The sequence below is a fragment of the Ischnura elegans genome, chromosome 5 (assembly GCF_921293095.1).
Source record: "Ischnura elegans chromosome 5, ioIscEleg1.1, whole genome shotgun sequence".
Lineage (NCBI taxonomy): Eukaryota > Metazoa > Arthropoda > Insecta > Odonata > Coenagrionidae > Ischnura > Ischnura elegans.
Genome location: NC_060250.1, coordinates 75,035,724 through 75,061,425, shown reverse-complemented (window position 1 = coordinate 75,061,425; position 25,702 = coordinate 75,035,724). Strand labels below are relative to the sequence as shown.

The 25,702-nt window shown below is 37.4% G+C and overlaps 1 protein-coding gene across 2 annotated transcripts in view; it reads left to right on the top strand.

Moving 5' to 3' along the window:
- LOC124159078 (protein scarlet) overlaps positions 1–25,702 on the top strand; it is a 220,434-nt gene that overhangs the window by 157,058 nt on the left and 37,674 nt on the right. For both annotated transcript variants that reach the window (XM_046534605.1, XM_046534606.1), the window contains exon 6: positions 13,297–13,433. In XM_046534605.1, coding sequence (XP_046390561.1) covers positions 13,297–13,433 — 137 coding nt within the window. The remainder of the gene's footprint in view (positions 1–13,296; positions 13,434–25,702) is intronic.

Sequence of the window (25,702 nt, the reverse complement as noted above, 5' to 3'; positions counted from 1 at the left end):
ATTATGTTATCCGTGTCGCTCTTAAAGATAGCCATTCTCAATTATTTAGGCAATCTAAGCGTAGTGCGCACCTCACCCCGATCTCCACTCCCGAACAAATTACTGAAAGGAACAACTTCAAGTAGTTGATAGATTATTACATTTCCATGCTGAAGGCCCACAAACTAATTCCTGGTAATGCGCAACACAGAAACTTCCGATTAATAAAACACTAATTTAAAACATAACCATGAGCGTGGGCACAAGCAAATCCCCCGACTCAGCGAAAGATACTTCCAACTTCTGCTCTGGATTCGGATGGCGTCCTACCGCAACTTCAACTTTCTTGCCCGCCAATAGAGACGGACAAATTATAACCAAGGTGTAGATATAAATAAGAGGTTGCGTAGTATTCAAACAGTAAGGCCAAAAATGCAGTCTTCGACTTGAATATTGCCGTTAAAAATGGAAAATATAAGCTGATAAATATTTATTCGGGGGGTTATCAGAGGAGTTGGTAATATTCGCGCCTAATTAAACGAGTTCTTTGAGCGAGTATCAAAATATTATTACGAAATATCGCCCATTTTCAGATTCTTTCATATAATCATCATCATACATGTTAGTCCAACTATAATGATTTTACTTCCTTTAAATTCCAGAGGAATTAAACATAATGTCGAAAAGGTTAGATACCCAAGAAAAACTGTTTTCATGGTAACGAGAAAATGCACCCAAAAATGTTTGCGTTGCCACAGATCAGTAACTTGAGCAAGGAGTTGCGACTCATGCCATGTTTATTGACAAAAATGCTTAAAATTTTCTCCTCTGCCACCTTCTGCATTATTGCAAATTCCTCCTCAAGCACCCTGTTGAGTTTATAAAAAGACAACAACTTTTCTAGTTTCGCGAGTATTAAAAGAAATTGAAATAAAATATTCAATTGAAATTCACAACATGTATACAGACGCTATAGTTATAGTAAGCCGATCATATTCTACAAGTGGTGTCGAATTTTTCCGTTAAAACTTGGTCGAAGGAACAAAAGGCGAAAATCACTCTCGTTCATTCCAATGCTGGAAGTACTAACAGCTTTTTTTACTCAAAATCCATCCTTTGCTGAATGCAACACCTTGATTCTTTGCCAATGAAAACCGTTGGAAAATTTTCGCATTCATGATGTAGCCAGCGAAGTCAGCGAGGCCCACGGTTGGGGAAGAGAGTGATGTGGAGGCCAAGGATATGGTCTCATAGTAGGCGAGCCGAAAGTGGTCTCTCGTCCGGCCGAAAGATCCCAAGGACGACACGTGTCGACCGATTGTCCGTTACTACCAAAAGGGCGCGTGCACATTTTGATACCCTTGAAAAATGCATTTCCGCGACGAGGAAGAAATTGAAAGACTTGAGCCGTTCTTTAATTAAGATACGACCATTCCTACTTTTTATTTCCTTCCCCCTACCCCCCCCCCCCCCCATACTTAATTATATACTCTCTTGAGACAATGCCAGTACGGCAACATGAGAAAAATACGAAAAACTGATTTTTTAAGGCTACTGAAAAACTACAATTACAAAATGAATACATTGTGACATAAAAATTTGTGTTATGTTGGATTAATTTTTTATAAGCAGTACTTCCTCCAGCTATAAGAGCCATAGGAAAGGTTTAACGACACTTGCAACCCTCTATTTAAAACATAAAAAATAATATCGACCTCAGTTGTATTTATAACTGGTTATTTTACCTAAATTATTCAGCTTTAAGCATCATTCTATTTTGCCCTTCATAGCCTCACAGGGATGATTCAAATAGTCCATCCATTATTATTTAACATAGATACACTCATCATCAAGCTATAGCTAAAGCAAAATACAGTCATGAAACAGTTCCGCCATGTCCACATGTGAAACAAAACAGCACTTAGTAAATTCAAGAAGACGAGGACGACATTCCACTAAACATAAAATTATTAAAATCATTTAAGGGTGAAGCGTTCACTTTGAAGAAATTGGCATTGTGGCATTGGCACTCTGGCAACATTTCATGGAAAAATTTACTACACCTAACAAAAAAAAACTTTTTTATCTTCTTCGACCACCTCTGACACCTGACCTCCATTATAGCGAGCCAAAAATCAGACTCACACGTCAGCAATTAGATGATTAGGTTTTATTCTAACATCGCAACATATACAAATATTTTATCGCAAAACCGAGAAGCAGCTGGAATTGGGCGCGACTTAAAGATTCCTCATTAGGTACTCTGACAATTACGTTTTCAAGTTTGCAAGTTTTTTATCACAAGTTTGGTTATATTCCCGAAATTTCTCAGATTCAGTGCATGTGTAATTGCAGATTTGGACGTTTTCAGCAAGACATCTATTTTAATTGTCCCTGTGTGGCTATGATGGAGCACAATAGAATGTTTACAGCAGTATATTTGAGATAAAATTACCAAATACATATACAGCTTGTGTCGGTATCATTTTTTATATTTGTAATAGAGTGTTGCATGTCTCTTTATAGCTTTCGTCTGACTCTTACGACTGATGGAGGTACTGTTTATCAAAATATTAAGTATAACCAATAGAAGTTTTTTAATTTTTAACGTATTTATTTAGTATTTCTATGGATAAGTTCTAACAAAACGTATCTGCAAAATAGCAACTTTTCAGGAGAGCCAAAAAACTTTAATTTTTTTACTTCTACACTGAAATTAAAAAAAAACAAAAGTTCATAAAACTGAAAAAGAAGCATTCATTTGCAAGCAAAGTTATTTTTTGCTTCTATTTTATATTTTTAATGTTACTACACTTTGCTTAAAATACCTGTCTCAAAGCGGCTGAATTTTAGATACGTGTTGTTAGAATTTAGCCATCGCTTTGTAGTTTAAAAAAAAACAGTTTTTCATATTTTTCTTGTAGCCGTACTGGCATTGGCTATAGGGAGTAGAAAATTAAGAATGAGACGGTTAGGGGAGTAAAATAATACAGACTACTCTTAAAAATAAAACTGTTCAAGTCTTTCAACTTATTTCTCGTCGCGGAAATGCATTTTTCAAGGGTATCAAAATGTGCACGCGCCCTTTTGGTAGTAACTGACAATCGGTCGACACGTGTCGTCCTTGGGATCCTTCGGCCGGACGAGAGCCCACTTTCGGCTCGCATGCCGTGATATCCTTGGCCTCCACACCACGCGCTACCCAACCGAGGGCCTCGCTGACTTCGCTGGCTACATTACGAATGCGAAAATTTTCCAACGGTTTTCATGCGCTGGGCGCCAAGGTGTTGCATACAACAGAGAATGAATTTTGAATTTAAAAAAGCTGTTAGAACCTCCAGCGTAGGAATGAACGAGTGTCTACAGTTTGTTTCAGGAGGAATTTGCAATAATTCAGGAGGTGGTAGTGGAGACAATATAAATCATTTTTGTCAATAAACAGGTGGTAGCAACTCCTTAGTTACTGATCTATGGCAACGCTAGCATTTTTTGGATGCATCTTGCAGTTATCATGAAAACGGTTTTTCTTGGGTATTTAGCCTTTTCGACATTTTCTTTAATGTTCTGGACATTAAAGAAAATTAAATAATTATGGTTGAACTAAAATGTGTGATGATAATTGCAAGAGCGAATCTTAAGACTCTAAGATTAGGCTCGAATATTACCGACTCCTCCTGTAACCCCCCGAATAAATATTTATCCGCTTATATTTTCCATTTTTAACGGCAATATTCAAGTCGAAGACTGCATTTTTGGCCTTACTGTTTGAATACTACGCAACCTTTTATTTATATCTACACCTTGGTTATAACTTGTCCGTCTCTATTGGCGGGCAAGAAAGTTGAAGTTGCGGTAGGACGCCATCCGAATCCAGAGCAGAAGTTGGAAGTATCTTTCGCTGGGTTGGGGGTTGTGCCCACGCGCTGATTGGCTTGTGCCCACGCGCATGGTTATGTTTTAAATTAGTGTTTTATTAATCGGAAGTTTCTGTGTTGCGCATTACCAGGAATTAGTTTGTGAGCCCTCGGCATGTAAATTTAATAATCTATCTCCTACTTGAAGCTGTTCCTTTCAGTAATTTGTTTGGGAGTGGAGATTGCGGTGAGATACATGGGATATTCGTAAAAGATGAAGCAGGGAAATGAGTTAATACCATGAAAGTATTGTTATAGTAATTAAGATTTAACAGCAAAATTCGACATCACTTGTTGAATCTGATTCACTTATAATAACGATGGCGTTTGTTTATATTTTGTTAAATTCAATTAGATATTTTATTTTCATTACATTTAATAGTCTCGAAGAAGAAAAACTTTTAGTATTTTTATAATCTCTACAAATAAATATTTTATCAACTTACTTTTTCCATTTATCATGGTGATATTCAAGTAGAGGTTTTCCATTTGGCCTAAGTGTTTGAATGCTGCGCTGCTTCTAGTTTATATCTACTCCTAGGTTAGAAATCGGCCTTTTCCATTGGCGGTCAATAATTTTGAAGTCGTGGTAGGATGCTATCCGACTTCAGTGCAGAAGTTGCTTTCTCTGGAGTGGGGGATTTGCTTGTGCCCATTTTTCATGGTAATATCCAATTTCATCACTACTAGAACCACACTAAGCAATCTTGAGCACTTTGTTTCATAGCTAAACCCTTAGACGGGGAATTTTCCGAGTCAACCAAATTTCGTTTTTTCGCACAAGAAATGCCAATTTAATGCTTTTTTTAGCGGGTATAAATTGTTATTTGGTGCTCTATTAGAGTATTATTCTTCGCTCAAGCTTTGTTATGAAGTTTGTTAACAGAAAATGCCGCGTCATGCATGATCAGAGAAATCGAGGCATCTCATACGTCTTCCGGAAATTGTGAAACATGTTGCCGGGTCACTTTTCCGTACGGACCCGGAATAACGGGTTCACCTTTTTCGAATTCATTAAAAGGAAATGTGCAACGTCATCTCAGGGAATTTACGAAATAGCAAGACAGGAAAACTACATTTCACTTGACTTTCAAGTTTAAATACCGGCAATTATTTGGAATTTACGATGCAACAACTCCATTGTGAGACGCTATTTAGCCATAACATGGATTTATATTCAGCATCTACCAGTGGAACCATTGCATAATATAATTAGCTCTTCAATTACTAGCTTAGTGAGAAACATACATGAAGTAAATAACCTACAAAAAGTAGCACTGTTTTAGTATCAAGCTTAGGTCCGAAAATATTTGTGGAAATGAAAAGGTTATATTCAGGGTTGATTGATTTAAATCATGATTTAAATCGCGATTTAAATCACTTGATTTTTATTTTTTTAAATCAGAAGATTTAAATCATAATGTTATCCATATGTTTGATTTTTAAAGAGTCAAGAAAAGGAAGCTGTAAGTGCATAATTTTGATTTTTATTTCTTAATTAATACAATGAATCGACAGTTATCAGCACAATGGTGGCTCTTAAATAGAAATGATACTGTAGGAATGCATGTAACATGAAAATTAAAAAAATGGCTTTGGTTAGAATACTAGTGTATCCGTTGAAAAAAAATTGTTTTCTGATTTAACTTCTAAGCGTAGGCACCATACAAAGTTGCAATTACAGAATTTTTCTAAACTTCATATGCTTTAGAACCGCAGAATATAGTACATTTGATACTTCCAATGGCAATTTTATATTATGCTGGTGTAATTTTTAATTTGATACCATTGGCATTTCCATAGTTCTCTCCCCTGATTGACTAAATGTTGTATTGAGTTTAGAGTATATTGCCTCTTGTTGTTTCTGCAAACGATCATTCTCCAATATGCTGCCCAAATAGTTAGTTTTGCAAATAACTGAATTTTTGATGAATGGAGAATCATAAAAATCTAATTTAAATCAATGAAATCCGATTTAAATAAAAAAATCAACAAAAATGATTTTTTTGAAAAAAATCATGATTTTTATCAACCCTGGTTATAGTGATACATAATTTCAACAAGCGTAACTGGGAATACGCTTTGGGAGGGGGTGGAGGGGCACAGGAGGGTACCCCCCCCCCCCCAGGCAACGAGGGTTCCGGGATTTTTTTTTAATGGCATGCCTCGAAATACATTTTGCATCATTTTTTAACTTAAAATTTAACTTTAAGTATATTCAGTTATTAATTTTCAAAACTGGAAAATAGTTTAAAATTATTTTTGTACCTATTTCTCCGACGGTTTTGGGGGGTTATATCCCCTCAAGCCCCCCATAGTTACGCCACTGATTTCAACATATTTTATCGACGCAAAAACTGACCAAGAGAAGACATCTCACCGTGCTCGGAAGTATTTTGTCCCGCAGTGTCGCACAGAGCAACATACAATGAACTTGGACGCGATGCGTCCGTTCTTCCGAGCCAAGATTTACCCCTTTCTCCTAATGTCAGCTGCCATGAACGATTTGATTTTTGAACATTTTTTACAATTTATACACCAGATGCTTGTAATGTTTTTCTTTTTCAACATATCGAAGTAAATATTTCATGTTTTTTTTAAACAAAGCAAAAATTGTTTCACAAGACGTATAATTTTTAAATGTAAGTTTATTACGCTGAATTCAATTTAAACGCCAACAAATTATTTAAATGAGGACCGATAAAATTTTAGAAAACATTTGGGGCATAGAAATTGCGTCCGTATTTATGTAACTTTTTATTTAAATTTCATTCAAAATTTATTTTATTAGCAACAAAATGTGAGCTGGATATTCAGAGGATGAAAGAGTGAAATTTCGACAACCGATAAGCGAAAACCAGTTGATGACACATTTATAACATGGAGAAGAGCCAACGATGGCGATTGCTCCGTTAAATATATCCATAATACAAGTTACACTTTTATGTACAATGCTGTTAGTATATTCATCCTTTAGCCATCCGAATTTTACTGAAATTCTCCAAATAAATATCAAAAATTTAACTTGTCTCTCTATCCATGCTGAATAATGGCCACATATTACATGCTAATAATATTTTTTATTTTCTTGTATTAGAAAGAATGAAGTATGCCCACTAGTAGAAAGAAACTGGGAAATTCCGTAAAGATATTCCATCGTATTGTAGGTAATACTTCAAGGGAGCTAACGCCAATTAGATAATCGTTTCACATTGTTAAAACGGCAGATAGATTACGGCCGTCAAGACGGTTATTTTGGAGGAAGGAGTAAGAAAAAAGTAAAACGTAAAAATAAGTAAGTAAAAAAGGAGTAAGTAAGGGCAGTAGAGTAAAAATTAGGGGAGAGCGGGGTAATAGCGTACAATTAAGCATTTTTATTAAATATCTTTCGATTGAAAACTTCAATGAATGAGGCAATCATATTACTTAGAAGCATTGGCGTCGTATAAATAAGAGCAATAGAGTACTTGTGTTTGGAATTAAAAATAGCCCATCATATGGGCTATTCAAAACCACTAGTTTGTCTTTAGTTAGTCTTAAAAATTACAAGAAAATTTGACAAAACAGAAAAAATTTCGTCACATTCTCGTGCGTAAAGGCAGAAGCTCCCAGATTGTCTCTATCCGTTCCGCTTTCCTTCCGTTACGCAGTAGCACTTCCCAGCGCTCACTACATACTCCAGCGGAACTTAAATCATGGTGCACGGTATCACCCCGCCGCACGGTATTACCCCGGTCTCCCCGATGTAAACAAAGTTGACATGATTTTTCAAAAAAGTCTTTCACAGGCCATTATCTTAACTAAAATTAAACCTATTCAGGCGTAATATATAGAGGAAATACCTACGAATGATTGAAATAAAATATAATTGCACTTTCCCGCACTAATTGAGGAAAAGTGGAATTATATCTAATTCAACCTTTTCTTACGGGTTCCTGAAAAATAAATACCAAGCACAAAAACACTAATGCAATGAACGTATCTCCAAAGCAAATAATAGTATCCAAGGACCTCGCTCTTGAAACTGTCCTGAAAATGGACCCCAACGTTTACGATGGAATGTCATTTACCCCTTGGTGGTATTGGAGTGTAAAGCAAGTTCTAATACATCGCAGGTGTGGGGATAAACATTGCGTCACCACAAAAAAACTTTCACTGATAAAACATAAAATACATACAAAAGAAGGCTGAGAATCCTAGTAGTAACATAGGCTTTTAATCTTGTACATTATCTGGGTATTATTTGAGTTATGTTAAACGTCATACCGCCGGGAACTTGATAGATAAGGGCGCCATAATGGGCTAACTAATGGGAATAACTTGTTTCAAAAGCGAGTGGTTTCTTGGTTCGCTTTTTTTGCCTTCTTCAAACACCATAGCACAGCAAGTAGAGAAATACAGCTGTCCTGAGAATATGAGCTCAAGGCAGCATGGTTTGAATTCTTGCCTAGGTAAGATTTTCCAAAAAAGAATGATGGAATACCTAACAAAAACCTCTGCTCAATGCTGGCTATGGGCTCCTCGAAAAAGAAGAAATGTTTATAACGTTTAATGCGTACGTCAAAAACGTTTATTTTCGATAACTTTATGGATGGCGCTTTTCATAGTATAACATATCTCCTCTTCACTGAATAATATCTTTCGCACCTATTACATATAATTAGCTCTGTCCATCAGTTTCTTCTCAAGTTTCTTAATAACGAGTCCCTATAATGTATGCGTTCGAAACTAATTACAATGAGTGTTGCCAGGTGATTGTCAGACGCCATGTATATCTCATTTAAAATAACTTACGTAATAAAGTCATATTTTATAGTTCAATATTTCCATGCACTGAATGATGCTAAATATTTCACATTGCTCGACGCGCCGCTGGAAATGATAACGTACCAGTGCATATTTCTCGTTGATAAAATAAATATTCATACGACGTTTCTTTCCTGGTAAAAATTTAATACAAAAAGGCAAATAGACGACAAAAACTCTTAATATAAAAACGTTCTTTATTCGGCCTTTTAATACGTCCAGGGGGAAAAAACTTTATTTCAATCTCCACCCTATAGAATCACGACCTATTTAATATCTTCAAACTGACTTGAGAGCTGAAAACGAATTTGTTGCTCATAGCTTCCGTGGTAAGGGTCTTGCCTTTATTACCGTGACCGTCTATCACTCGGATATTGGCAACACTTAATATTTCGCCCACTTTTTATTCCTTATTTCGCTCAGATATTGGATATTCGCATTTGTCCTCTCTGGCTCAAGCATTCGGCGTCCACTTCCGCGTGAAACGGCGACACGTGTCGGTCCTGAAGGACAGCAAACTGGGCCAAGGCCGGGCCTGCCGAACTTGTTGGTCTCGGTCAGTTTTTTGCGCTAACTACCCGACGTTCAAGATGACATTTTTATCTTACGTTGTTAATCACTATAGGCGTAACAGATGAGCAGATTGCACCCATGTAGCGGTGGGGATAGTGTTTGTCTCAAATAGTGATTCCAGCCCGGTCCTGTGATAATTCACCTGATGAATATTTTGCCGCTCTCTTCATTCCCTCTTCTTTTCCTGCTATTTCAGTCCGATGAACTCTTGGTACGAAATTTCGAGAAAAAAAAATTGAGGGTAGTCAGGATGAGATTCTTGTTCACACTTAAATTCTCATAGTTTTTCTAAGTGAGCTCACAATAGGGGAAAATGATGAGTGAGGAGGATTAATAAGGGAGAAACGATAAATATCCAACGTTACTTTAGTAAAAAATAACATATATGGAAATAATCTCAAAAGAAGGAATTAACTGAGATGTTGTATGACGGGTCGTAGGATTCTTGAAAATTATAAGAAGGCTCTAATGACGATAGCTATAGCCTGTATGGAAGACACCTTACCTTAAAATTTTCCACTTATTAATTTGCTCAACCGGTTTCAATGTTTTCACATCATTATCAAGAGATGTCTGTTAAATAGTGTGGAAAATTACAACATCATCATTACCTTCGATGAATTTCCACAACGAACGTCGACAATCAATCCGACTTACAAATTTATCATTTCTAATTATATATACGTAAACATATCTATATTAGAAGGATAGAGCCTGATTATAATGTGGTAGTAATTAGAAAAAAAAATTTCTGTCATGGACGTTTAAAACGACGATTGAAGAACTTTTCTTTCATATTGAAAGTTTTTTCACGTTTATTTTGCCTTTTTATACTAAACTTTTACCTGAAAATACACGTCCCCTGAGCATTTATTTTACATTAACATTACTAAGACACTTCAGAAGAAAATGAAGGAAGAAGCAAATTATATTTAAAAGGTATTAAACATATGATAAGTCCATACGGAGTACTGAATTCATACGCTATACCATGAAAAGCACCATCGAACAAGTTACCAAAAATTGACGTTTTTTTCACTTTCTTTTCGAGACGAATAAAAATAATGATTTTTAATTAAGTTTTAAACGTTTCGTCTTTTTTGAGGTATCCATTTCATCTACATCTACACAATACCCCGCAAGCCGCCTAAAAGGCGTGTGGCAGGGGGTGTTAGGACACCAGCCGTTTACAGCTAAAAAAAATGAAGTGCTCTAACGAAGTTGGGACTAGCGTTTATTAAAGTCCTTTATGGTTCGGGGGAAAAACGAATTCCCGCATCTATCCGTTCGGCACAACATCCCTCTTCATTTATCGCTTCTATCGGACCTGGAAATATAGTGTGGCTCCAATATTATGTTCTCTGTGTCGCTCTTAAAGATATCCATTCTCAATTGCAACAATCAAGCAATCTAAGCCTAGCGCGCTGCCTCCGAGTCGCCAGCGGCTCCCAGCCTAATTCGCTTAACATCTGGGTAAGTTTCTAGTATTATTAAGCAGTTTTTAAGCCGTATCCCGTCGTTGGCTTTTTGGAAAATCCTACCTAGACGAGGATTCGAACAACGCATTCTTGAGGAAAATTTACTCCGGAGAACTGTATTTCTCTCCTTGTTGTGGCATGGTAGTTGAAGAAGATAATCAACAGCTAAGGCCATTCTCCCCATGAAGGAAAGGTAGAGAGAATGGTTTTGATTCACAGTAATGAAAGGAGCACATAAATTAGGGCTAGGGGTTAAGGGAATCAAAAGGGGAAGCAATGGAGGAAATAGATAGATTTCAGAATAGAAAAAAGTAATAGAACTGGAGGTTTAAGCATTAATACAGCCGATAATGGCATTCAAAATTTTTAATTATTAATTGGGATCATCTTAACTACACTTATTTATTTTTATAGCAAAACTTTTAGATCCTAAAAAAAATTCATGGTGCCCTATTGCCAAATTAATCCAAGAGGTTACATTATTCCACCGAAAAAACTTTCTCAAAGTAGTCCACCGTTCTTAGCATGTAAATACAATATGGACCCACAATCATAGAACAAACTGTAATGTTAAAATCCGTACTTCTGCTGCTTAATAAGAGGAAACCATTATATACACCACGTACAAAGTTTTATAAATCTCAAATATGCGGCAAATGGATAGAGATTTTAGACTTTTTGTCAATAAAAACGAAAACCTAAGATTAAATTCATGAAATTCCGGCCAAAGCTTTTATAAGGAATGGTTGATCCAACCAAGGCTAACCCTTTCAATGCTTCCGGGGATAAACAGGAGATTCATTGCATTCTGTAGGTAAATAACTCCAGTGAAACGGAGGCGAACCCGGATCCATTTTCCACCTTCGTGAAATTCTTCATATAAGGCCAGTTTGCGATGCCTCTCCACGTGACGTCACAGGGGCCCAGATGCTATACGAGTAGTCAGTTTTACATCGTCTGAGATTACCAATGCATGCAAGAGGCTCAGAGCTCAGGGAAACATCTCTCAATAATCACCTATTAAAATTGCCTATGGTCGGAAAGTTTCCTTCGTTTGATAGAGTATGAATAATCCTTATTTAAGCCAAGCGCTACCTGCTAGCAGCCTGCACAGTGGCGGCGCTCATAGCCTCATACCGTGGCAGCCGGAATCATAATGGCGTCACACGGGCTTTTCCCAGCATTAACACTTAGCCGTCGCGTTTTCGCGCTCTTGAAAATTTTCACTTTTCATTCAATCGCGAAAAATAGATATTGTCATTTAAAAATCTAAAAGCGTGAAATACGTGCTACAGGAGTAATAATATTTCGATTTAGGCAATTTAAAAAATAGGAAACCTCCATAATTGGAAAATAGTTTACGCATGGTATGGAGTTAAATAAAGTACGTGCTGAAAGCAGGCAACATCAGTGGTACAGGACGAGGCTGAAGAAGGAATTAATGCGATTAGGTGAATTGCTGCGGGAAAGTGAATGCGAATCGTAATGAGACGAATCACATGTTTCGAGCGATACTATACGTGTGCAGTTAATATTGAGCCTACACTTAGGGTAAAGAACGAGTTTTTCATCATTCCACGGAAATCTCTGGACATTCGGAAGTGTAGTCGCATCAAGCGCGTTAGATCGTGAGATGCAAATTGCGCAGCGTGGCAATGCGAGAAATCTTTTGCAAACAGAATGTCACTCGGAGAGTTTGCGACCCATAATTCAGAGAGTGAAACGCCACAAATCATTCACATTTTTCAACTCCAAAGATGCGATGACAGGTACCGCATAAATCAAGCAAGGTTACAAGTGATCACTCCAGTGCGAAAAAAAAACACTGAAAGGTATTTACTTCTTTTCCCAAGAGCTGAGCAAGAACTCGGATTTCGTACCAAGATAAATTTAACATGGTACAAACATCTATTCGCGTGAGACCGTGAGGCCTTGGAGTTATGCCTTGGTCGTAGGAGTCACCTTTCAGGCTAGTCGTTGAAAGTACATACAATTCTCTTATTAAATCTTCCACTTATTTTATAATTGGTTTCATACACTTAAGTCCTAGATTAAGATATATTATTCCATTAAGAACTCAAAGAACATGTATTCTTACTTCTTTAACTTGCGTAACTCTTACTTGCGTAACTTTTTCTTCTTTACGCAAAAAGCACCTGACATACATGGATTTTCCTATTCTAAGGCGAAAAGATAAAATAAAATTTTGAAGCATTAAAACATTTTTGAAAATGGAAATTTACTAAACAATATTGTTAACTACACCAATTATATGTTCATTGTTATCACACTAAGATTGATAGTTTCTTAAGCAGTATTTTTTGGCATAGATAACTGCTTGTGATACAGTTTAATGACCAAAGAATCGACCCTTCTCAGTAAATATATTTATAATTTACATATTTTGAGTCTCTCTTTAGAGATCCGTTGTACTGATTTCCATTCATAAATAAGATCACCCATACTAAAATCGTCTCAAGACGATATTCTGGCTCAAAAAAGGTTGGATTCCACTTATTGAAGAGAGCAAACCTTTTTATTTTCAGCCGGAGTTGTAATCGATGGTGACATAAGAGTCAATGGACGTCCAACTGGTGACTTCATGAGCAAACTGTGCGGCTATGTCCATCAGGAGGACATATTCGTCGGGGCCCTCACCGTGCGGGAAACACTTAATTTTATGGTAAGTATTCAATCCTAATGTAATTGCCTTAAATTTCTCCGGTGTACATGCATCACCACTTTCCTAAAACGAAACTAACCCTCCATGCATTTAGAGGCAAATATGCCTCAAAATGGAAGCCAGAAGCAAAAATGTTAACTACAATTATTAAAAAATTAGTCTGCAAAATTCAGACACCTTGCAATGCCCCTGGGGCAATTTAAATTTCTCTAAGAGCTATGCGAATGGTCACAAGTCCTGGTTCCACGAGAAATTAGCACGTACGAGTAAAGGACTGAATGCATGAACACACGAATGAACACGAAAATGCACCATGTAACCACCCAACTTGTGCAAACGCATGAACAGAAAATAAAAACTGTTCTGATTTGGTTCATACATGTATTCATTCGTACATGTTCCGTTCCGGTCCACCGAAATCGTTCATGCAACTCCGGCAAGTAAAAATTCATGTATCTGTATATCCGTACGTGTATCTCTCATATTAAGTATACCTGTTTGTATACAGAGTAGTTTTAAAAGAGGCTAAATAGGGTAGAATTGGTCATTGTATTGTAAATGTGTATTAAAATCCCTACTCCGAGATTAACAATCCCTCTAATATTAAACGCCACTGGTTAAGGAGGATAAAATCTAATAATCGACATGATTGTCCTGATAGCTAGCGATGAAAACTATTTTCAAATATTATGATTAAACTATTCTACCGATGAAGGCAGGTTTCCATGGAGTAATGAAGAAGTATTCTGGCAGCCTCTCACATTGCCAAATATATATAAATTCCAAAACAGGAATGATCATTGTACTCTCCAACTCAAAAGTTGGCTTCTACCCATATTATACAGTTCGCTTGAATCGGGCGAAAGGAATTAACTAACAAACTGAGCCAAATATGCGTACTCACATACATTAGTTAGATCAAGAGGTTACAAAAGTGATGCAAACATAATTTGTACGTAATTTAAACGACCCGTTCACAGGTTACTGAACCCCTACGAATAAAATACCAGCCTAGAAGCTTCCTTGAGATAAGTGATTCCCAGGTTTCACTCACAGCGCTACTTGCTCGAGTACCTATCAGTATATAGAGGCACGTACAATTGCCGTCAACCACCCAGCCAAATTCCTCTCCCCGCAACATGCTTCCCTTATCGACTCGCACTGATCCAGACAACTTCGGATTCGCTGCACGGTGAAGCGGCCGCAGTTAGGAAATTATTACTCCCATAGTACCTGAACAGTTTTAAAAGAGGCTACAGACAATGTAGAAACCAGATACGTGGTTTTAATGAGTGGAGCTAATGAAATTCTGATGACATATATTACGCCTGGCCGGAAAACCCCGTCATCTACATTAACAATATTTAACGGGCAAGCAGCGAAGCATTATGAGGCTCTAATGAGGGAAATCGAAATTTCAGATATGGTGAATTCTGTCCTGAATCGTTTTCCAATAAAATAATGTAGTAACTCTCCCCGCAATGTGAGATTAAAAATGCCCCAACATTGAATTTATTTGTACGTTCATTTATTAAAATGCATACCCGTTAATAGTCAAATCCTACGCCATCAGGAAATCGAGATATATATAAAGATCATACAATGATTTTCAAACGAAAATCATGGAATCGAATGCGGAATTCACAAACATTTGAATGGCATGATCTATGCAGATGTACCGCGAAGATACATAACACACTATATATTTCATCATCCTATGCGAAAATGGCCTACAGGTAATACGCAATCGTTAAGAATACTCTATAAGTAGAACAGTGAAAGATTTCTTTGCGCAGCAACAGCCAAACAATTCTATTTGTTGGAGGAAAGAGATTTATCTCCGCAAATGGCCAAGATAGCGGTCAACGACTCACTGTCCTCCGAAGTACGCTATGCAGCACACGTATGACATGTTATCATTCGGAAGATATGAGCCACTGGAAAGCAAAGAGAAGACTAAAGATAAAATACAAGTTGTTTGAAGTCAAACTAACCCGTATTTGGGGAAGACAATTACTGTATCGCAAATTCATATTTGTGACACACTGGAAATAATGTATCTGATGCTACAAATATTACTTAAAGCCGTCTGAAAAGATACCTTATAGTAGGAAAAAAAATTACATAGAATAGGTGAGTTTATGCCACCTTGTAATCATTACTAACTACGAGGATTTTCCCTTATCTTGAAGAGAAAATAATCTCTTAACATTTTGGAAGCGAATAGCATGATTAGTATCAAGTTTCCTTGCCTCTTCTTCATCCCTATTGTAACTTTGCATGCCCTGAGACAACATTGAACATGGGTAGAAACAATTGAATCCTCACTCAAACCACTAACACAGGGAACTCAGAGCTAACTACTGTAATAAGACGAATGTACCAAGAAATAGTACCTTGGACAACATTTCCACCAGCCTTAAGATCCCACCGTTCTCACACAATTCAATTCCAATATTTTAAATTCAATGATCACCCACCATTAACTCATAGAAAGCCACATTGATTCAACAAACATGATAAGGCTATGAAATACGAGGAGGCGCGGAAATTATTTCCCGCGGTGGTTTCAAGAAACGCTGCTCACTAAGGTTTTTCCCTGCCACTAACTCCTACTGCTTTATTTCCATTGAATCATCTCAGAAATTTCAGAATATCGGCCTCAAATAATAAATAACAGTACATCACGTAAAATGAAAACCAAAAGAGGGGACAATTATTTCGGATTTTCTGAATTTCAATAGCGTATTGCACCGATGAAATCACCCTCATCTATACTCCACCATTCCATCAAGGCTTTGATGAAGACCCGGTAGTGACGTGAGATGAAAGCTAAAAGTAATTACCTGAACTCTAGCGTTTACGATAAAGCCAATTAAGAGCGGCATATCTCGATAACAGAAGCCTCGATGACTTAAGCCTCGATAATATAAGCCTCGATAACAGAAGCCGAGGATGGACTCATTTATAGCCCGGAAATGATTTTAACGGTTGAATTTCTCTTACCTTTCTTTAAATCATTTTTCACGTTCAGACGTGACGCCAATTTAAAGTGAAAAATTTTACAAAGCATTAAATGAGACAAACTACATAAATAATATAAAAACGAACAAAGAATTAACAAAAGGAGAGAGGAAAGCATTCAATTAGCTGACAGCTAGGACAAAGCTTGTACGCCGAAATTGAATGATGATTAACAAGGATCGATGGAAGGAGGTTGTGAGTTTAGATGGATGTAGAGGCGATATAAAGGTGTGCGCTTGGCTAGGAAGATCCCGGTAATAGGCAGATGGAGCAGTGAGAGCGAGCGGGAGGATCAAGTTAAGATAGATTTCCTAGGTTTCACACCCAGAGCTCAAGTGTCCCATTTTCTATTCTATTTTGTTTTTCTAAAATTCAACAGAGAAAGGAGTACAGGACAGTCATAAGTCGAGGCATTACGAATTAATTTTAAATCCGTTTTAAGTCTAAGGTTCTGCACGTTACATAAGAAGAGAGAGGACAGCACAGCATCAGAGGACGTATTGCATAGATATGGGACTCTATGTCTCACTATTTTGGAAAAGAAGTGAGGGATGCAATCAAGGGATTTTAGATCAGTCGGGGGTGACATGGACCAAATCGGAAGGCAATATGAAACTATGGGAAGGAAACTATTGCCTCATTTTCTTGGCTGATAATATTTTTTACAGTTATTCTCATATGTCATAGAGATTTCTTAAATACGCACAGCCATGTATAAATTAAGTTTGTAGCGTGTCAGTCTTTCTGCATTTTGCCTAGTCATACTTTAGGGTTTATCTTAGTCGTACCAAGTGTTACATGGATGGGGTTTGGTGCGTTCGACACAGAATCTCTGCACGCACGTTTCAGACTTGGTTCCAGCGCTGTGGCTAGACATTGCCTGCCCTTTCGGGCAACAAACGAGCAAAAACGGACCAAAAACAACATGTTAGAAAAACGGGAGACATCAAAACGGCTGTGGAACAGGCAGATTGTCACTGCTGGTATTAAAAAGTAAGTTGGGAGTGTTAGTAGTAGTGTTGAGTGTAGGGAAGTTAAAGCAAGTTGGGAGTTAATTCAAGTGACACCCACTCTTCCTCTTTTCAAAACTCCCCTTTGGAATTAAACAACCCACCCTCGTCCGCAACCAGAAGCCAATGGGAGGATCGAACAAAATAAACAACCGCGGTGATGAGAAAAAGTAAAAAATAGCCAAAAAAAATAGTGGATCTACATGCCAAGTGGAAGTACGGGTCGTTTTGTGACTAACGTCATGAGATTCGTAGATGTGACGAGCGAAGAATCTGGTCATGAATGTGCATTAATATATAAGGAGAAAGGAACACTTGATATGCCACCGCAAGAGCTAGCTACTGACAGGCGCTAGAATTTCTCACGTCCAACCGTCTGACTAACTGATATATTGCAGTGAGGAGAAAATAGAAAAGTTCAAATATGGATAGAATTTACTTATTTTACCACAATGAGCAAATCAAATTCTGAAGGCTGATTACCAAATAAATTAAGGATGTTATACGGAGAAACGAAGTACCTATATGTAACAGTATTAAGAAATTTTCAAAATATGCTCTTCTTAATGTAATTCACTGACTTATTTCTATTTTAAAAATTGCCTTTCCTAACAATATTTTGTGTAAATTGCATTTTAAAATGCGAGTATTTATATATATATTCTTATGGCGGTTTTTCTAGGTGAACGAAAAGGATCAAGACAGGTATACACGTCGTTTTAAAAAAACGTATTTAACATAAGCGATACTATCGGAGTCCCGGTAAAAATAAAACGCACGCACGCCACTGGACAATTTAATTTGTTGATTGCCAGTGAATGCTGTAACTGAAGTCAAATCGTAAATCTTTAGCTACTTGAAAAAGGTCTTAGGTCGTCTGAAAACAAAGGGAATAATTATTTATTAAAAAAATACAACGAATGAATTATCCTCATTCTTTGTACACTAATGTTACTTTTAACCCTCGATCTTTCTCGTCTAGGGAGACAAAACGTTTTAGTGACATGAGCGAAAAGTAGGGGAGACCGGGGCACGTTGGCCCGATTTTTTTTAATTTTTAAATATTATTTATTTATACATATCTAACTTTATGAAATTATTGCTAAATTATTGAACAGTCTTTCTGAATCTGGATGGCAATAATTAAATTTTTAAATTAAAGTCAATGGCAATAATTAAATTAAAGTCATAATGGTCTTGTGGAGAAAGGGGAAATGTGTTACCAACCTTCTGATAAATTTCTAGCACGATTCAGTGTCTATTGCATGAATTAGCTCGACTGGGCCATCCTGCCCCGATGGCCAACGTGCCCCGGTCTCCCCTACTAGTTTTGAACCCAGTAGTGGCGACACTACCTTCTTAAAATATTTCATGGCTCAAATCTCAAAATGCTATCCTAGGACCTCTTCACATTATCTTCGCATGCTTGATGCAAGTAGTTACTTCCAGAATGAAAGGGGGTTTATGACTTAGGTAAATGAGGACATATCACCCTTCACCCAGAATATGACCGCGAGCGAGGTGCGCGCGTGACTTTGAAAGGGATTGCCGGAGCGTCACGTATCATTCGTCCATGGCAGTGACTCGGGGTCACCTTGACACCTGATAAAAATATTGCATGGCCGAATCCAGAGGAAAAAACCAATGGCATCACCGGCGGAGAGGAAGGGGAGGGTGAACCACGTGCCTGGGCCCATGAGGGTCAACATTCGAATTTGAAGGCAAGAAAATTGACCTTCTCGCTTAAAATATGAATCTAAGAACGGCCATATTAGATAGGGTCTCATAAATTTCCATTACATACATCTCAGTACATTTTTCCCAAAGCGAAATAATTATAAACTTTTTACTTACATGAGGGTCGACATTCGAATTTGAAGGCAGGAAAGTTGACCTTCTCGCTCGAAATATGAATCTAAAAACGGCCAAATAAGATAGGGCAACTAAATTTCCATTCCATTCATCTCAGTACATTTTTCCAAAGTCATAATAACCATAAACTTCTTACTAATTACAAAATACTATTTTTCAATCAATCCAACGATAAAAAATGAACAACAATACTTCACACAAAAACACCTTAACAGGTGGGGACTTTTAAACCTCACAAGCCCAATTGTAATAGCCTTAGCGCGTTATTATTACTCCATCAGAATTGAAATTGAATGATATTCTCAATTCCGAAATAAAAGTTTCTTTTTCACATGAAAATTAAGTGAAGAAATAATTCGTGAGAGGGAATGAGGACAGGCAATGGTAGCAATTTGTTTTTAATAATTTACGCGATTACGGCGGAATCCCCATATGCATCATGTTATTATTCTTTTTATTTTTAAGCGGCACTGATAGATAACCATTACTTCTCCTTTGGATTAAAAGAGCCTAAACAAATAACGTGAGTCCACAGACATAGTCCGACACGAAAGGATATTTTGATGACTTACTGCAGTAGATTTTCATTAGCTCGCCTATGAACCAACTTGCTGACTGTTTTTAATTCACCCTTGCCTCTTTAGAATAATACCTAGTTCAGAACATGATTCCGTCCATTGCCCTATCACGTTGATGAAACATGCTCTAGTAAAATATTATCTTGATTGCTTACCGCGTCAAGTTCGTAAAAAGCATTACCCCACTTTCCGAGTCATGACCAAACTTGAGAAAAAAAATTGAAATGGGCCCTTCAAAATATTATATATACCCTTATTTGAAGCAATTAAATTCGATCAATGATGTCGATAATTTACATTTCAAGATATATTGTCTGGAAGTGAGACACTGATATTGATATATTAAACTACACGGTTAAGTGAGAAATGTTTGAGGTCGTGGAAAACCAGATTGGATCACCCAGAGCGTGACCCAATCAAGCTTGCTGACAACATCTCTAAAGTCATCATCTCTATTCCTCAGAATGAATTCTAAAGCTTCGGCTGACTACGGTGATTGCCAACGAGATGAAGTTATATTTTATTAAATCCACGCCAGTCGCTTCTGAAGACATTTCGTCCGACTTAAATGAATCACGCTCGTATTTTTTTCTCGCGTTACCTTGCCAAATGCAAACGAGGAGCCCAATTAGGAAATGAGAACTCGACAGCCATGAAAAAATTAATATTTTTTTCGATTCATCACGCATGCCTAATACTCGCATTGCATTTAGCGTCTATATTCACGTGAGCCGATGTAGAACCAATGCAAATTTATTTTTCTATCTCCCCTTCACAAATGGAAATTACTACCATGGACCAAGAAGTCCTTTTCAAGGGACATTCAGATCCCTTTAAACGTCAATCGTTTGAATCTCGATCCTCACACGAAATTATCGAAGTTTACCGAGCCGTTTTCAATTCAAATAAAAGTAAAACTGGGTACACGCTGAATAATAAAAAAAACCCAGCAGTTGAAACGCCAAGCGTACGATTCGCCAAGCAAAGGATAGCCTACCGCTAAAAATCAAGATGCGTCGTTTGAAAAAAAAAACATATTTGATCTATGCAGCTACTTCTTCAAAAGAAATTTTCTGGCATCGACACTTCATCGATGAGGGAAAACTATTATTGAAACTTAAATACGAGAAAATGATTTGCTATAGGAAGTCCAAATCAAAAGCCGAAAAAATGCAAAGCAAATCTACAGTTGCTGTTCAAACCACTAAAAATTTAGTACCCCAAAAAAATAATTTTCACCCAAATTCCCAAAAATATCTAAAATACAGTTTTCAAACTTAAAAATTCAATTTCCCTGTAATGGAATAAATACATGAAATAAACATGAAAATACATCGTAAAAATAAAATGCAAACAAAAAACCACTGTCATTTCCGGCGCGAAGTCTATGCCAAGTCTCAAAACAGGTCGTAAAAACAACATTGAAAGTATTTGCATTTCAATACCCACTCTATAACCATCTTATTTGTAATCTAAATAACAATTTTCTCAGCGAAGTAGACGTTACAGATATTAAGTATTTTTTTCAATGATGTATCAGCATTTATCTAGCATGAAATGAGGAAAGATGCGGTGAAAGTTATTAACATAACATGTATGTATGAAACATTGGAATCTTTCCACTGAATTTAATTCAGCGTTTCGTTGATACAATTACATTCTCAAGGGCACTTAACAACGGAATGTGCACTCACATAAATTCAGTGGAAAGATTGCAATGTTTCGTAAGTAATACCAACATCTAGTTCACAAAATAGATATCGAAGTCAACTGATAAGTTTGCTAGACGATGTCCTTATGCATAGATACGTAGGCCTTAAGTTAAAATAGCATGTCGAGCTCTTTAAATTATAATACTGTCTTGTGCCAAACATGAAACGAATTCAGAGTCTGTAATACCGGAGATTCTTGCTGACGCCAGCACTACTTAAAGACATTTCTTTCACAAATGTCGTTTTTATTCGGCGAAATAAAGGTCATAATAAAAAAATTCGAAGGATAATCACCAGAAATTCTCTCCTGAACATGATACTACGTATCAATACTTAGGTCACAAAATAAAAATTATCATCATCACTGGTCAGCAATCCTAAGATTGGTGTGACGCAGCTCTCCACTCAGTTCTCATATCAGCTAATCTTTTCACAAGTACGCATTTCTTCTCTCAAAATTAAAATATCGCAGTAGAACTACAATTTTTCTTTCCTCCAACATTTACCTATTCGCTAGGCTGAAATACCGAACATGTCATTCATAGCATGCATCGGTAAAATCAATCTGAATTTCCGTCTGGAGCTGCTGTCCATAATACGTATCAAAATATCGAGTTTAATCACCTGAAGAAGTCTTTGCCTGATCACTTGTACTTTGCCTTTTAGAGTCCTAAACTATAAAAATCCAGTATTTTAAATTAAAAAATACAGGGTGTTTCTGTAGGAATCCGCAACAGGAGTGGTTTGATCTAATCTTTGACCTTAATTAAACTAGAACTTTGAGGGAGAATCAACAATATGATTGCGCGACCTCACCCATTTTGAGATCAATTTTTTCAGATAGTTATAATCCCACATTGTCGCCTAACCTTAATTATTTATTATCCTTAATAATCTAGAGTATTAAAGAAAATGTCGAAAAGGCTTGATACCCAAGAAAACCTTTTTCGTAGTAACTTCAAATTGCATTTAAAAAAATGTTTGCGTTGCCAATAGCTCAGTAACTAAGGAGTTGCGACCCCATATCTATGGACAAATAAAGCTTAAAATTGTCTCCCCTACCACTTCCTGAAGTATTTCAGATTCTCCTGAAACACCCTGCATACTAGAGACCTCACTCACTTTCCGAGAACATATACATCTATTCCGGAGCCCAAAATAAGAGATTTTCCTCAGTCATGGCGCCGCTTGAAGACACTGCTGGAATTAAAATTGAGCTTTTAATTTTCGCTAACGTCAACTTGATCGCACGAGAGGGTTTGAACGAGCCAGATGTCCCCGAGGCAACATATGACCGACGCAGAGTGAAGCCGTAAAGCACAGAAGCGAAGCACGCATCGGTAAAATCAATTTGAATTTCGGTATCTAAATGCTGTCCAAAATACGCACTACAATATTGAGTTGAATCACCAGAACTCCTCACCTGAACTTCGCTTTGTACAGCCCTAAACTATCAGAACCCAATTCGTTAGATTAAAATACATACTGGAATTAAGTCCTCACTAACTTTCTTCGAACATACATATCTATTTCCAGGCACAAAATAAGAGATTTTCTTCAACCATAGCGCCGCAAGATGACACTGCTGGCATTAAAATCATGCTTTTCATTAGATCTAACGTCAACTTGATCCCGTAGTAGGGTTAAGACGAGCCAAAAGTTCCCGAGGCAAAGTATGACCGGCGCGGAGCGAAGCCGTGGCCGGGATCGGGACCCCGAGTCACGGCACTTCCCTTCCGGCGGAGATTACGGGAATGGTGAGCGAATCGATCAGTCCGCGCAGATCCGTTCAAGTTCAATGCCAAGGGCGGGCACTGGCGCGAAGGACGTGGAGGGGACTGGCCCACCTCGGACCAGAACGACTCTTGCCGAACTGCCGTTGAGGACGAGTAGCTGTATATGCACATGAGTAATAACCACCAAGCAGCCGCAGAGCTGAGAAAACACATCACTAACGCTTCATTAGTCTTATTTCCTGGCTCGTCACATGTTCAAAACTTATGCTATGATCATATAATTTTCAGAATACCTTAAACAGACCCCTGTAAACATTTACGTTCATCTCAAATGTGAAGATTTTACCTCAGAGAAAATTCTGAGGCTAATTGTTCAAAATTTGAGACACGGGAATTGCTTGACGACGGCCAAATCCAAGGTCCATACACCTCGAATTTTACAATATGATAACAATTTAAATATGCTTAACGCAAAATAAATCCCCTTTAAACACTTACTTGGTTTTCAAATTTGAATATTGCACCTCAGAGAAAACGCTGAGGCAAAATTTCTATATTTGAGAGACAGATATTTGTTGTCGACAGCCAACTGTAAGGTCCATACACCCTGAAATTTACCATACCTATGCCAACGTTTAAAAGATGCGATCTGCAAAAAAAACTTTAAACATTTACCTGGATCTCAATAGTGAAGATTTTACTGAGAGAAAACGCTGAGACAAAATTTTCATGTTTGAGACACAGGAATTTGTTAACGACGGTCAACTATATGGTCAATACATCCTGAAATTTACAATATGGTAACGCTTTAAAGATGCGATACGCAAAATATACTTCTTTAAACATGTACCTGGACCAGTGGAATAGCCAGAAATTTCGTTCGGGTGGGGGTCCAAAACCAGGAGAGAAAACATTTGAAAAACAGGATGCTAATAAGAGGGTTTTAAACTAATTTTAACACTTTTCATAATCAAAAAACTTCATTTGTCAAAGTAATCTTTTGTAAATTCACGATTTTTCAATATTTTGTTTTCCTTTATGAAGGAAAGTAATTGTGTTTTATATTTCGGGGGGTTCCGGACCCTCCGGACCCCCCCCCCCTCGCTACGCCACTGACCTGGATCTCAATTGTGAAGATTTTAACTCGGAGAAAATGCTGAGGCAAAATTTTCATATTTGAGACACAGATATTTGTTGATAACAGCCAACTGCAAGGTCCATACATCCTGAAATTTACTATATGATAACGTTTTAAAGATGCGATACGGAAAAAATTAATCAAGATAGAATGCGGCCAGAAGGGGAAGATAATATATTCCTTAATGAAGACGCACCACTTTCGCACGATCCATCGTATTGTTTTAGACATGTAACCTGTCTAAAAATTCAGCTGAAATTATTAAATTTCCGGGCACATGTGATAGACCTTTGTAAAATTTGGGCTGCATTTAAATCTGATTTTTTATGAGAAAAATTTTGAGGCAATTTCGGATACAGGCAAATGCTGACAAGGGTCTCATCAATGCTTCACAAATATTTCCAAATGATAAAATAAGTTCTAACGAGTAATGCGATCAGAAACAAACACTTTTCGCTGAAATGATGCGTCCTGTAAGGATCGAAGAGACCATCAGTAAACATGAGACGAGAGAAAATTAGCTGGTAAGGAGAGAGAGCGGTAAGTGTTATGACGTCTTCAAAGACTCGCGCTCAGATTCCATCGCGCAAACGGATGACTAAAAGAGGATCACCAGTCGCTAAGATGCATACCCTTCACATTTTGCCACAACTATTGCTCCACAGACTTAAAAGGGGATTAAAATTAAATATACTCAACGTCACTGAGAAATAAAAGCAACGAGAATATTTTTGGAAACTAAGCCAAGCGCGAACGTAACCTCCATTCCCTCCAAAACAATCATTAGATGTGCAGGTACGTCCATAAACTCACTCTACGATGGATGACAAATCCCTCATACTTAATGGCGGCTGAGTGGGGAAGAGCTAGTGTACCCTTCCACAATGAAATATGTCCGTCTTCCTCGAGTTGCCACTTCTTTTGGCTCTACTAAGGTTATGTGGGAACAAAATACGGGTGAATAAATGGATCAAAACTTTGAGTTTGCCATTGGAACAGCTTAGCTGAATGCTATGCGTATAGATCGTTAATCCACAGGCAGCCGCAGGGCATAAGGGATCCGCAAATATGAGAGGAGAGTAAGTAAACGGTGGAGAGATGGAACGAAAAGTGAGACATGTTATGACGTCTTTAAAGACTCACGCTCAAATACTGCTCACCCAATGATGGATGAAAGAGGATTCACTCTTGTAACCATC